This window comes from Procambarus clarkii, chromosome 90, assembly GCF_040958095.1.
Source record: "Procambarus clarkii isolate CNS0578487 chromosome 90, FALCON_Pclarkii_2.0, whole genome shotgun sequence".
Lineage (NCBI taxonomy): Eukaryota > Metazoa > Arthropoda > Malacostraca > Decapoda > Cambaridae > Procambarus > Procambarus clarkii.
Genome location: NC_091239.1, coordinates 9,735,127 through 9,749,895, shown reverse-complemented (window position 1 = coordinate 9,749,895; position 14,769 = coordinate 9,735,127). Strand labels below are relative to the sequence as shown.

The following is a 14,769-nucleotide window of genomic DNA, read 5'->3' as shown; positions in this document are numbered from 1 at the left end:
TTCTGTGGCATAGTGCCCCCTGGGGGCGACTTAAAGGTGTTGGGGGAGGGGGGGGGTGACTTGCAGGTATTGGGGGCAACCAGTTTCATATCAAGTGTTATTGGTCTATGATTAACAAATTCTCTCTTCATTACAGACAACCATTTCCAACTGGTGAACGAGTTACTTATACTGGAAAGGAATGTCTCTGTCAACGATGTTTACACATACCTGTCGTGGACTCTCAGTCCCCTACTCGCTCACCTACAAGCGGCGGACCGAGTAAGTACTGAACTCGAATTTTCAAACTGAAATTGCATCACGAGTCCTTTGCAGTGTTGTTAATTGATTCGTTCTTATTGCATTGTATTACTTGTTCGTTGCTTTAATATTTAATGTTTCTGACTGTGTTCTAATTCCTTTGCTAGCCGAATAATTTTCTGTTGACCGTCGAGTTTTGATGCTGTGTTATCCACATTTAAGACTGATGGTGTTACTGTGGTTTAATATAAGCATACAGGTGATTTATTAAATACAATATGGTTTCCAGTACTACATTTATCAGAATAAGTTTTTGCTGCTACATTACTTGGTTATTGTCAGATTTTAGCTTTTGTATTACTAAAAAGATACGGCAAACGTGTCCAATTATTCCATTGTCGACATTGTCAGCAATTTGTGAAATAGTTTTCGTGCAAGATACTTTTGAAAAGATATTTTTTTTTCTTTTTTCACAAGTGTAGTTCTTCTTGTTGCTATTCCTTAGGGAAAACAGTTTTAACAAAATTTAATAAGTTTTGACTTAAAAAGTACCAAGTTTTAACTATAAATTCCATTACTTTTGGGTGTTTCTTTGAACCAATTTGTCTTCAAGATTTTTTCGTATTTGTATTACAGTGCCCCTCTTAATTTTCTGAACAATATGGGGCTATTCTTAATTCAGAATGAGTCTTGCTAAACCAGAGTAACTGTTTGCTGTTTGTCAGTTTTGGGATACAGTTTGCATTTTTTAAATTGGTCTTGAATACTGTATACCCGTATATTGAAGTCTTAATAAATGTAAATATTAATACTGTAAGTGTGTGTGCTGCTACAAACTTTGTTTATACTACAGAACAAGCAGTCCTTGTGGTGCAGTGGTAAAGCACTCATCCGGCGCTTTGCGAGCGCTTTGGTCTAGGTTCATATCCTGGTCAGGGAGGATTGACTAGGTGCCAGTCCATAACTGTAGCCCCTGTTCACCCCAGCAGTGACTGGGTACCTGGTGGTTAAACGATTTGGCAGGTCGTATTCCGGGGAAAATTACAATTAAGGACCTGCCCGAAACGCTCTGCACGATAGTGGCTTTACAATAATGTAAGAACTCTTGTGTATATATATATATATATATATATATATATATATATATATATATATATATATATATATATATATATATATATATATATATATAAAAATAAATAAAAAGAACTATAAGTAAAAGTATAATTTATCACATGTTTTTCTGAAGGCTACCATTATTATTGGCTACAATGGGGGCGAGAAACAAGTGGCTTAGGGATAGATGCCTTATTTTTTCCCGAGGATTTTTTCCAGCTGTATTTCAAATCGTGGCGCTTCATGGTATTGATGGGTTAATTTCTGTGCACAGAGAAAGCATTTACTGTTGTGTGCTGTAGAGTATGGCTTGAAAAAGGAGGGTTATTTCTTGCGTTAATCTCGTTAGACCTTATAAAGAAGTTTGTATTAATGTCTTCTAACGTGTGAAAATGTCTCTTTTGTAGCATTGATACCCCTGAAGTCCACAGTTTTTCCTAGTTTGAGTACTGTATTTACATTTTTCTGGGATGAATTTCATGACTACAAAAAATTCAGCCTTTTTGTAGGTGAAGTTCCTGAATACAGTATTCATTCTTGAATACAGTATTCATTCTTGAATACAGTAGTCCATGCTGGGTGTCACAGGGCATTTGTGTAGCTGGATGATTACTTTCTTTTCCTTGAAGTCCGAGGTTAGTTTATTAGGTTTGGTTTTCTTTTTCTGGGAGAGCTTTGTCAGATGCTTCCTGAGTTAAGTGTTGGTGCAGCCATTCCTTAAACAAATGCACCAGACCTGTGCGATCCACTGCTTCTTACTGGGAGCCAGAACCAGAATTTGAATTGAGGTAAACACACTAACCAGCGACTGGTTCTTTTTTGAGTCGTGTGCTTATTCGATATAATACTAGGGGTGGTTCTGGTTATAGAATGTCACCGGAGGAACATATAATGGACACTGAACGAGGAGTATATGCTACACTTTACAACTATATAATTGCTTTTAATTACATGGATGGTGAAATACTAAAGAAACTGTTCATGACTTTCGTAAGACCAAAATTGGAATATGCAGCAGTTGCATGGTGTCCATATCTCAAGACATGCACCAATAAACTGGAAAAGGTGCAAAAGCATGCTTTAAAATGACTTTCAGAACTGAAAACTAAGTTATGAAGAGTGGCTAGAGGCATTAAATTTGCCAAAGCTAGAAGATAGAAGAAAGAGGCAATATGATCACTTAAAAAATAAAAATGGGAATTGACCAAATTGACAAAGGAATTCCTGAAACCAGCAGCCTCAAGAACAAGAGGTCAAAGATTCAAGCTATAGAACCAAAGGTGCCAAATAAATATTAGAAGTTTTCTTTTGCAAACAGAGTAGTAGATGGTTGGAACAAATTAAGTGAGAAAGTAGTGGCAGTCAAAATTCTCAGGAGTTTCAAAACGTTATATGACCGAGTACTGGGTAGATGGGACATCACAAACATAGCTCTTATCCTGTAACTCCACTTGGGTAAATACTGTACACTAATTACTTGGAAAGCAATTGATGTGATCGTATGACATGATATTAGTGGCCTGACACAAACTTTTTATTTACATCATTATAGTTTTTCTACTTATTACATATTTGTTATTTTGTATTTGGATGATTACAGACATATGATAGGGCATCCTCAAACACTTAGTGGCCAGGTAATTTCCCAAGTTGCAAGTACTGTACCTTAGGCCAGCCCCCGGGTGCAGACGTTCAAATTAGGCCACTTGTTTAAGTCTAGGAGTGGGCTGAATATAACCTTAGGTGACCTGGGGTGCCACATGGAGGAAATTAGTGGGGGTGGGGGATCATGTTTAGGGTATAATACAACATAGATTCAAAGAACTATATCAGACTAACTCCAAATTCTTTGCAGTGATGGATTCGTTGCAACTGGAGATGCCTCCAGGATGCCTTTCGCATGCCCTATGGGCTAATTTCACTTTGCAAAATTTTCATTTCCACCTATAATAGACAACTACCAAATAAATATATCTGCCAGAAATTTAACCACATCGAGCTTATTTCTCACGTCCCTCATCCCATGTCCCCTGACTAGTGTCAGTTTCGAGCCTCAAAACTCGGTTTCAAAACGTATCAGGGCCATACCTGAGTGAATGAAAACCTTGCCAACTCAAAATGAAAATTAACCATAGAATTTGGGGCCCCTTACTATTTCTTGAAATGTTGTGCCCAGCTACAAAAATCATTAAAATCGTGATTGAATGCATATTATGAGTTCCCATTTGCCCAACAACAAAAATTCCAAACACCCAAGCTTGTATTTGCCAAATCAAGGTTCATTGAATCTAGGTTCCACTGTTTACATTGCAGCAAAGATAATTTAATTTGTTACTTGAGGGTATCTGATTTTTTGCAAGTAATATATTGTTTTGTTGTGCTTATGCTTTCTGCTGGGATTGTTCTTTGTTTTGGGTTGATCACTAATATCCAAGCTCCCCTCACCGTGTAGAGAGAACCAGATTATTGTTCTGGGGCCAGATTCATGAAGCAGTTACAGAAGTACTTACAAATGTGTACATTTCTTTCCTCAATCTTTGACGGCTATGGTTACATTTATTAAACAGTTTACAAGCATGAAAACTTACCAATCAACTGTTGTTGTTGTTATAAACAGCCTCCTGGTGCTTCGGAGCTTATTAACTGTTTAATAATTGTAAACAAAGCCACCAAAGATTGAGAAAAGATGCACAGGTTCGTAAGTGCTTGCATAACTGCTTTGTGAATCTGGTCCCTGGTTCCCAGTAGGCAAGGCAGGTTGGGTTTCAGAGGTCTGGAGAAACAACCAAAGGTTTTGCTGAACCAGTGCTCAGTTCTCACGGCTGCCGAGGGCCCCCCAGAGTGAGACTTTTAATTACACTTAATTTTTGCTTCCCACATTCCCCGTAAAAAAATTATAATTATCAGTTTTTATGATGTGTTTTATCTAATGTTATTGATGGTACAGTATTTTCACAATTAACTTGATAATGGTCCAGGACATACTGAAACGTCGTTGTCACTTTCTAGTGTGTGGTTTGGTCAACATTTTCCAGGCACGTTATTGTGACTCTTCATCTACAGATGGTACAATATATTTAAAAAAAGGGGTTGGCTCTATAATGAAACCTTATGGTAATCCACTCGCAATATTTTTCCAGTCCGATTGTCTTCTGTTTTGGATGACCCTTTCCTTTCTCAGTTTTAACTATTGTTTTTATTTATTACAGGTAAGTTCTGCTAAATCTTTGTACTGTATTATTATTGACACCAAGTGCTTGTAATTTTTTTGGCTATCCTTTGTGGTACCTAATAAAAAACCTGTCGACTACGAGAATCCTTGTGTAGGTACTGGAGTAGTTGTTGTTTTCTGAAACATGAGCAGATATGTTCAGCAAGATTGTTTTTACAAAATAGTGTTGTGATGCCTTTTCAAGATTGTGTGTTTTAAGATAGTGGACTTTATTTTTACCCCTTTCTGTTTTATCCATAAGCTTGCAGATGTTTAGTTTAGGGTGTTTAGTATGTAATTTCTGTTTGCACAGCTTCTACGTTTTTTAAAGGTAAGAGTTACTTTTGCATATGGCATTCTTAGTCTTGAGACTTTTCCTTTGTTGGAAGAAATTTCTGAAAAGGAGTTTCACTGGTAAACATAACTTGGTGACCAGCTCCTTTACCATTTTGGACTGAATGTCATCCACTCTTGGAGTTTAGTCTTATAACTGTGCTCAAGTGAAACATTTTTTAGCCATTTGTTAATTGTTTATGGAGTATTGGGTCTTGTACAGTTCCTTCATTAGTGATCAATTTTTTTTTTTGTTAGAGACTAGAGACTTCATCATAAGTTCTCATTATTCTTCTTATTGTGCAGTATAATTATCATTATTATTATTATTACCTTGACTGAAAGCATTATCATACATTAATTCACTCATTTAAGTGGAATTCATAAGAGTAAACGAAATACTGTATATCGGTTTTTATTGTGGAAGTGCTTGAAATAAATAATTTGTTATAATTTGACGTTTTCTGTTTAACTTGCTTGCTACTTTTCAGATATTGTTTGAGGAGCTTTGAGAAAAATTATAATAGTTTATACATCTTGTCTTCAACTCTTTTATCATTAATAATGTACAGTAGCATATTTGCGGAAAGATTTGATATACTGTATATATGTCATTGAAAAATGTATGTTTTTCTTTTTTTTAGCAATAACCGGTCCATTAAGCAGAAATTGACATTATAATTTTCCTATTCACATGCCAGGCCCAGTTCGTAAACCAAGTCTCATCCGTACTCCAGACATTCCCTCCAAACACCAGACTTCCTCCCCAAGACAGCTCCCTTCCCAGCAACAGATCACCTCTCCACAACAAATCCCTTGTCCTCAAATAGTCCTTTCTTCTCAGCAGGGTTTTGCCACAGAAAAGACTCCCTCCCAACAGTCAGCTTTCTCACAGCAGGCTTCCTCTCCACAGCAGGCTTCCTCTCCACAGCAGGCTTCCTCTCCACAGCAGGCTTCCTCTCCACAGCAGGCTTCCTCTCCACAGCAGGCTTCCTCTCCACAGCAGGCTTCCTCTCCACAGCAGGCTTCCTCTCCACAGCAGGCTTCCTCTCCACAGCAGGCTTCCCCTCCACAGCTGGCTTCCTCTCCACAGCTGGCTTCCTCTCCACAGCTGGCTTCCTCTCCACAGCTGGCTTCCTCTCCACAGCTGGCTTCCTCTCCACAGCTGGCTTCCTCTCCACAGCTGGCTTCCTCTCCACAGCTGGCTTCCTCTCCACAGCTGGCTTCCTCTCCACAGCTGGCTTCCTCTCCACAGCTGGCTTCCTCTCCACAGCTGGCTTCCTCTCCACAGCTGGCTTCCTCTCCACAGCTGGCTTCCTCTCCACAGCTGGCTTCCTCTCCACAGCTGGCTTCCTCTCCACAGCTGGCTTCCTCTCCACAGCTGGCTTCCTCTCCTCAGCTGGCTTCCTCTACACAGCAACTTTCCTCTGCACAACAGGTCCTTGCTTTACAGCAATCTCCATCCATCACACAAGTTTTATCCTTACAACAGGTCCCTACTGAAGAGCTGCTTTCCCCTATGCAGGCTCCCTCTACTCAGCATCCTCCATTCACACAACAAACTTCTTCCTCGCCTCAAGCAGCCTCATTGCATCTAGTTAGTTCTCCACATTTAGCATCATCACCATGTTTAGCTAAATCTCCATGTATAACTCTCTCAGAGCATTCGTTACCCTTGTCCCAAGGAGCCCCTTCTCAAGATACCATCTCTCCATGTATAGCTTCCTTTCCTTGTTTAGTCCCATGCACACAACCAAGTCCCTCCTTACATCTGGCACCTTCTCGACATCCGACTCGCTCCCCAAATCATATTCTTGCTCCCTTGCCAGTGCCCTCGTGTCGCCAAACTTCCTATAAACGAAAACCCTCAACGCTGAATCGTAACGCTTTTGTATACCAGGCATCTTCTACCCTTCAGGGTCCTGGAAAGCACAAAACCCACTTCATTTGCCAAGCGCTTCCCACAAATGAAGCCTCCTCCCCGCGTCCTGCCTCCTCCCCGCGTCCTGCCTCCTCCCCGCGTCCTGCCTCCTCCCCGCGTCCTGCCTCCTCCCCGCGTCCTGCCTCCTCCCCGCGTCCTGCCTCCTCCCCGCGTCCTGCCGCCTCCCCGCGTCCTGCCGCCTCCCCGCGTCCTGCCGCCTCCCCGCGTCCTGCAGCCTCCCCGCGTCCTGCCGCCTCTCCGCGCCCAGCACCATGCTCTCGCCAGATTCTCTCTACACTTCGGCCAACATCTCGACGTCAGGGCTGCTTTCCACATAAAGTTCCCTCCCAACGTCAGGTTCCCTCCCAACGTCTGGTGCCTTCCCAACGTCGGACACCAGCCAGTCGTCAGGTATCTTTCTCACGTCAGCCCCCTTCCCCAAGCCAAGAACATTTCACACTGCAGGCCCACTCAACATGCCAAGGGCCTTCCACACACCCGGCCCCATCCACAACTTGTCAAGCCCTCATAAATCAAGGACCTTCAACAGGTCATGCCCTCTCCACTTGCCAAGCCCTCAACTCACAACAAGGCACTAAAACAGGTCAGGCCTCTTTCACTGGCCATTTAATGTCCCTAGACCTAGCCTCTTCCACTTCGGATGATGCTTGTCAGTGATATTCCAATAGTTTCCTGTCCAATGTCAATGTATATTCTTCATACTTGCACAAGCTTAGCTTGGTGTGGTGCACTTGAATTAGTACATTTATGACATTTACTCTCTCCAATTTGCAAGTTGCTTATTAAATTGTATTTTTTGTTTTCTGAATTTCTTTACAAATTTCCCCCTTACCATTTCATGCAAGGACATTGACAATTTGTTCCAACCTACACTTTCTTCCTAATTCACACTACTACCTCCCCCACTCGCATTCATATTTTACACCCACTCTCTCGAGCACATGTATGCTTGTATGCAAAGTCACACACCCAAACAGCCATACTTTACCCCCGACACATATTAATGCAGCATGTTCAACACATTTTGAATATACAGTATATGGTTTTAAGATTGCAAAAATTCAGTGTCTTTCATATGCAAGAACTGAATTATTTTTTTTTTATTTGTTAGCCAGTAAACATTATAATAACCTCACAAATTTCTTATCTCATTATTTTTATAAGAAAAGAATTTAGCTTAATGAATAATATGATAGAATTTTAATAGAAAAATTAAAATGCAGTTTCTCTTCATTAGTACGTAAATCACCCGATGAGAATACTGTATAATGCTTTTTAATACACTTTGGTAGTGTTTCACAGATATCATAGTTGGAGACTTTTATGGTTTTTGACATTCCTGTACTGTAATTCTAATTTTAGATAATTTAAAGTTTGATACTTTTGATCGAGAGCTGCAAGGTGGACTTGAGCAGTCTGAGCTCTTCTAGAAAAGTCTTAAGTTTGCAGAATTCCAAAAGTGATAATTGTGACTTCAGTTACTGGACTACATTATATCCATATTATATTTAGTCACATTGTATGAGTACTGTATTTATATTTGAACTTCAGATAAGACAGAATTATTTCATAGCAGCAGTATGTAGTAATGTATTATAGGACATTATTGTATATTTAAATATTGGAAAAATACCTGTGGTGTTGTTGAAAGTGGTACTGAAATGTACCTAGGAGCTCGTAGACTTGCTAGAGTAACGCTGACAAAAAAACCTGTTTGTGTATATCCATAACCTGGACCAGATACAATGTTTACAGGCTGGCTTTCTTAAGTTCAGTAAAATATTTTTTTTCACTTTCTAGAGTGATAGTTTTTAGGTATAAATGTTGAAATGTGGTATAGATGTGTGACAAATTACAGGGAAAAAATGTATGTGCAAATAAAAGATTTACATAAAACAACATATACAGTACAGTAAGTTATTTACTGTACTTGTATAGGAACTGGAGAATTACCCAAGCTACTCCAGAGTTATCCAAACTCTCCCACTGCCACTTATAATTTTCTAAGTAAAGTCTTAAGTGGAACATGTTACTATGATACAAATAAAAGGGGTTAACCTGTGCACCGGTCAAGCGCCTTGACCACTGCACTGTGCTGAGCACCTTAAGGCACCCGATCTGGGGTGCACAGAGTGCCATAAGGCGATCGTAGGTATATCATAGGATTCAAAACTGGGGTGCGGTCACTTGGGTACGAGATGGAGGACCTAGCCTTGCTCAGAATTTAGCTGACAGTTTAGCTATAAGTGCTAAATAAAATAAGGATCCTCATAGTTTTAAATGGAAGTTGATGTGCAGTGGATTTGGGACAGCTTGCAAAATTTTAACCCATTTTTTTTATCTTAAATTTACAACACCCAAAATTTGTGTGTAAATGTGATTACAACTTTAATCTTCTAATCTTGCTAGACTATTTTGTGAATATTATGAACGTGGAAACCTTATCTAACCTTAATATTGAGTCAGGCCAGTGAGTGTTGCACTATTTAGATACAAGCTCATGTAGATCTGTTCTACAGTATATTAATAAAAGCATATGGGGATTACACTATATACAGACCTGCAGGAAAGTGCTGCAAATATTGTATTTGTCCACAGGCCACTGTATTTTCTGGTAAAGTCTCTCCTTTTCCAACCCGCTCTTAACCTAAAATACTGGTAACAGTGCTATTTTCATCATACTGTATATCCAAACGTAGCCAAATCCAGTGTGATGTAGCCTTTGCATAACTCTACCTAACGTGATTTCTCATTATACCCCAACAATGGGAAATATTTCTTCAATTACCCTTGACAGAGAGCTTCATGTTCTTAGATATGGTTTGTCACTAAATATAACAATAAATTTAGGCTCGCTAAGGTTATCTTGCGTGATTGTAAATGCATATCCAGTGTTGTAAGTTAATGAAAGATAAAATAGTCAATATGTAATTGATAAAAATATTGGAAAGTTTCCAAGGCATTTTCTAGATCCACTGCGCACGTTGTCAACTTCGTCTGACACAATGCAAAATGTTAAATTACTTAACCAATACTGACAATCAAAATAACCAAACTCAATAGATAGTAATTGACTACAAAATGTAAAAAAATGTTCAAATATGAATCTAGTTATGTTTAACCATATTTCAACATCAAAAGTAAGCCAAAAGCTTTTGCACCCATTGAATTGGATAAGTCATTTCTTCACACCTCATGCGCGCATTCACTCACTACAGATTTTTCCTTCATTGTCTTTGTACTTTTATTTTTATTTTAAGTTGCTGCAAGACATCTCCATAATTCTTGTAAATGAAAATTTTCTCGACTGCATATTTCTGGTTTTTGTGTTGTATATATATGGGCATGACTTGATGTCTCATTTCTCTTACAATGAATTTTATAATAGATTAGAATCCTACATTGCTTTAATGGTCATCATGAAGAGTGACCTATTTAATATACAATATCTTGATCAATATCTTGATTTGACTGTTGATGCCGGCAGCAACTAGATTGTGGACCCCAGATTCACCCTGAGATTGATGGTGCACAAGGATTCCTGTGGGCACAATAGTCTTGATCAAACTGCAGTGGCTTCATCAGTGTTACAATTTTCATGCAGATTTTATATGAAATTATAATGCCATTGCTAGTAACAAAGCCACTGTTTGTACTGTAATTGCTATGTATAATAATGTAACCTTTCATATTGCAGTTAAATCATTCGCAAAATATTTTGCATGATATTTTAGCACTGGAATTTATAGATTAATAGAAATACTGTACAGTTTTACAGTTTACATGTAAATTAATGTTAGCTCTTAGTTTGTTGCTTATAAATTCTTCATGTATTTAAATTTATCTACTAAATCAAAATGAAGATACAGTGCAAAAATGTCAGGTAATTTTTCACTAACAATAAATGGTGTCAATGCATGCAATGTTTAGATTTATGCAGAGAATAAGCCCAGAATAGACTAATGTCATCTCACTCATTTTCATGTGTTTGGGGGGGGGGGGGTTGCATTATTTGTTTAGATCTCTCTAAATGGAAAAGTTTTTAAACGGTTTAAGATGTATTACTCTTGTGTATGTGCCCATGTCTCTGTCCACACACCTAACATCTCGTGTGATCTAATTCCATACACTAGGTGAACTGGCAGATAGTGAGTTGGCATTATTACCTAACTTGGTACTGGTATCATGATATTCTGCAGTCAATCCGATGTTAATATTTACCGGAATTTACCTGAGGAACATTGACACAAGTGGCCTCGACATGACAGGAAGCCGGCGGTTTGTCAAGTCTTCCATTTGCCTTGATAATCTTTACCAGTTGAATTTTGAAATTCAACAGTGTCTTGGTATTTACGCTTTGGCAGATAGGCGGTTCCGTGGGTTTATAACCCTGTGGGTGAAAAGACATCAGTTTTTAGTCCTACATTGTGGCGTATCGAGCTTGATTCCGTTGCACCTTGTTTGCGTTACATTTGACCTTTTGAAAAAAAAATTCCAGATTAATATCCACCAAATTGTTCAGAGATTTTAAGTTTTAATAAGATCCACTGTGCCATGCCTGGTTTGCAGTGTTATTAGCCCAGTGGCCCTCAACCATTCCTGATACGAAAGATGACTTTGCTCTGGAATGATTTTTGTTGCCTGGTAGTGCACTTTCTCCAGAGCTGCTATGTCTTTCTAAAGATGGGAGGGGGGGTCCATGCTTGGATAAAATAATCCAAACAGTCTCCATGCTTGGCTATAGAAATCCAAATGTGGCCACTCCAGAGATTTATATAATTGAATCACCACCTTCCTTTCTTTAAAGTTAATAAAATATCAAACAATATTTATCCTCATAATAAGTTATATAACTTAACCTGTTGTCTGGACTAAATAATTGTAGTTCATTAATGTTAAAAATGCCCTAAAACATGAGTCTGCATGGCAAGAAAAACATTTCCAAATCATTTACTGTTTGACTGTATCTTCTGACGTTCAAAATAGGTCTGTGAACCTGCTAAATACTGCCAACTGTTGGTGGCAGAAGCAAATGTCACCCTGTGCGATAGCGTTACAATCAATAAATATGCTTCCATTAAACCGTCACTCATCCATTCTATTTAAGAAAAAAGAAAACCAGAAAATTCTTCATATTGTATATAATATTTTTGTAAGCATATTTGAGTATGCTGTAATTACAAACTTGGTACACTGTATGAGGTTTTCTTCTGTAAATATTTCAATCATCTTCTTCAGGACTTATTCACAATTTTTGTCCTATAATGATTAATGGATAATATGGAAAAAAAAAAAATTTCCTAAATAGAAAGGTAAAAATAAATAATAAATGTCACTAAAACTGCTCAAATCAGTGTAGGAAAAAGAAGGGTACAGAATTAGTCTTTTAGCAATTTGCAACTAAACTGCTCCATAAAATTTGATTGCTGGTTTTGCATGCTTGCTTGTTGTGTTAATGGTAATATTCATACATTTGGAACACTTGGCTTGATGTTGAGTTACTTTGAAAATATTTTTATTTAATAATTCACACAATTTCCTGGGAGGGATTCCTTGGTAACTCTGTTCCTAAATACCTGGATAGCCCTTCACATGTCACACCAGGTGAGTCATTAAATGCCCATCGAAAATGGGCCAAAACCTGGTCCCCTAAGAAGGGCAGAGAGCAGGGGATGCTAGATCATCCTAATCAAGAAATAAGGCACTAGAAATGTAGAAAAAAGATAGAAAGGATAACCTGAACATCTCTGAAAGTAATGCACGGTACCTAGGTGGTTCACCCACCACTTGCCCACCCTCACTACCAGGGGGGCAGCACTGGGAACGCCCAGATAAATAAAAACAACACATGTTTTGCTCTGTAAGCAGTGCTCCTTATGTCGTCACTGCCCTCATGGTCCCCACTTGGTTTTTCCAGAGAAGTGGAGGCCATATGCTTTGGACTCGGTCTTGCGAGGGGCTATTTGCTTGCGTTTATGATTTTGGTATTAGCTTCACGACGGTGTTTTTGTATGCCTCGCTTCTTGTGTGGACCTCGAGTCACTATTCACCTTGAGCTTTATGGACTCTGGGCTGTCTTACCTGGTGGGTTTGGGGTGTCTGTTACCGAGATGCTGGCCTACTGTGTAGGGTGCCTTGCCCTTTGTAGTGCTTGGGTCTTTGACTCTTCTGTGAAACTGGGTTGGGGAGCAGTTGGGTTTCTTGTAATTATTTATGGGTGCAAAAGTTCGTGCACTTGTTTCACTTTAGACAATTCTTTTAAAGTATCTTTTTATCTAAGATATTTGAATTGTTTGGGAAGGTTTTGCATATGGCCACTTCTTTAAGGATGGGAAATTTGTCAAAGATACTTGATAAATATAATTTTAAATTATTGCAGCATAAAGGTGTAAGCAAAACCCCTACATTAAGCAAGAGCAGCCTTGCTCTTGCTTAATGTAGAGTTAATGGTAAGAATTCATGGGTAGCTTTACCATTTCAGCTTTCACACACAGGCTCCATTACATCACTTGGGGCTGACTCAGTGATATCATCTCTCAGATAACGTAATATTGTACTGTAACCTGAATGAATTCACATCTACTGTATTAAAGTAAACCATGAAAATGCATGAGGAAGTGGTGGGAGTAAGCAGGGAATGTGTTTACTAAATTTGTACCAAATGCTTAATTTCTCTGAAGGGTGTGGGTTTTTGTATTTTGAATGATTAAAGCATAAATCTATAATTTCAAATTACAGCATTGTTACAAAGCATAGGAAGGTTTGTTTGTTTTTTGTTTTATGACTTTCTGGTGGTGATTAAGAGGCAAGCCTTAATGGTGTAATTACCCAAGTATAGTTGCAGAATGAGAGCTACGAGTGTTCTGTCCTCGCAGTACTTTGTCATGTGATGCTTTGATACTACTGTACCTCTTGACCTCCCACCACCGCCGCACCCAATTTGTTCCATCCATCTACCTCTCTTTGCAAACGTGAACACACACATTTTTGTCAGCAGCTTTGTTTCCTTCAGTTGAATCTATGACCAATTGTTCTTTTAAATTTGTGTTACCATTTTGTACATAGTGATCATATCTCACCTTCTGTCTTTTATCTTTGGTGTCCTTAACACCTCTGGCCTCTCCTCATAGCTCATGTTTTTCATTTCTGGAAGCCATTTAGTTGCATGGCTTTGCACCTTTTCCCATTTTATTGATTTACTAATTAAGATATGGGCACCATACAACTGCTTGACATTTGCAAATTTTATGTGCTCTAGAAGCACATCAATAAGCTGGAAAAGGTAAAGTAGGATCCAAGAGCTAAAGCTCAATCCTGCAAGCAGAAATAGGCGAGTACAGTATGGAGACGGAAGGAGGGCAGGTAGGAGTCTGGTCATAAAGAGCTAGACCTCACTACCCAATTGTCACTGTTAAGTAATTACCGATTACCTTGCGATGATTTGATTGACTATTATATATATATTGGTAAGTACATCCTTTGATTTCAAAAGTTATAATATTTGTATTTATTTTTGCTGGTGCAGATTGTGTGTGTGTGTGTGTGTGTGTGTGTGTGTGTGTGTGTGTGTGTACTCACCTATATGTACTCACCTATATGTGCTTGCAGGATCGAGCATTGACTCTTGGATCCCGCCTTTCGAGCATCGGTTGTTTACAGCAATGACTCCTGTCCCATTTCCCTATCATACCTGGTTTTAAAATTATGAATAGTATTTGCTTCCACAACCTGTTCCTGAAGTGCATTCCATTTCCCCACTACTCTCACGCTAAAAGAAAACTTCCTAACATCTCTGTGACTCATCTGAGTTTCAAGCTTCCATCCATGTCCTCTCGTTCTGTTACTATTCCGTGTGAACATTTCGTCTATGTCCACTCTGTCAATTCCTCTGAGAATCTTATACGTTCCTATCATGTCCCCCCTCTCC

The 14,769-nt window shown here is 38.9% G+C and overlaps 1 protein-coding gene across 5 annotated transcripts in view; it reads left to right on the top strand.

The window, feature by feature from the left end:
* The window catches only part of LOC138349737 (leupaxin-like), a 247,915-nt gene that overhangs the window by 199,899 nt on the left and 33,247 nt on the right, over window positions 1-14,769 (top strand). For all 5 annotated transcript variants that reach the window (XM_069318335.1, XM_069318337.1, XM_069318336.1 and 2 more), the window contains exon 5: window positions 137-261. In XM_069318335.1, the coding sequence (XP_069174436.1) occupies window positions 137-261 (125 nt within the window). The remainder of the gene's footprint in view (window positions 1-136; window positions 262-14,769) is intronic.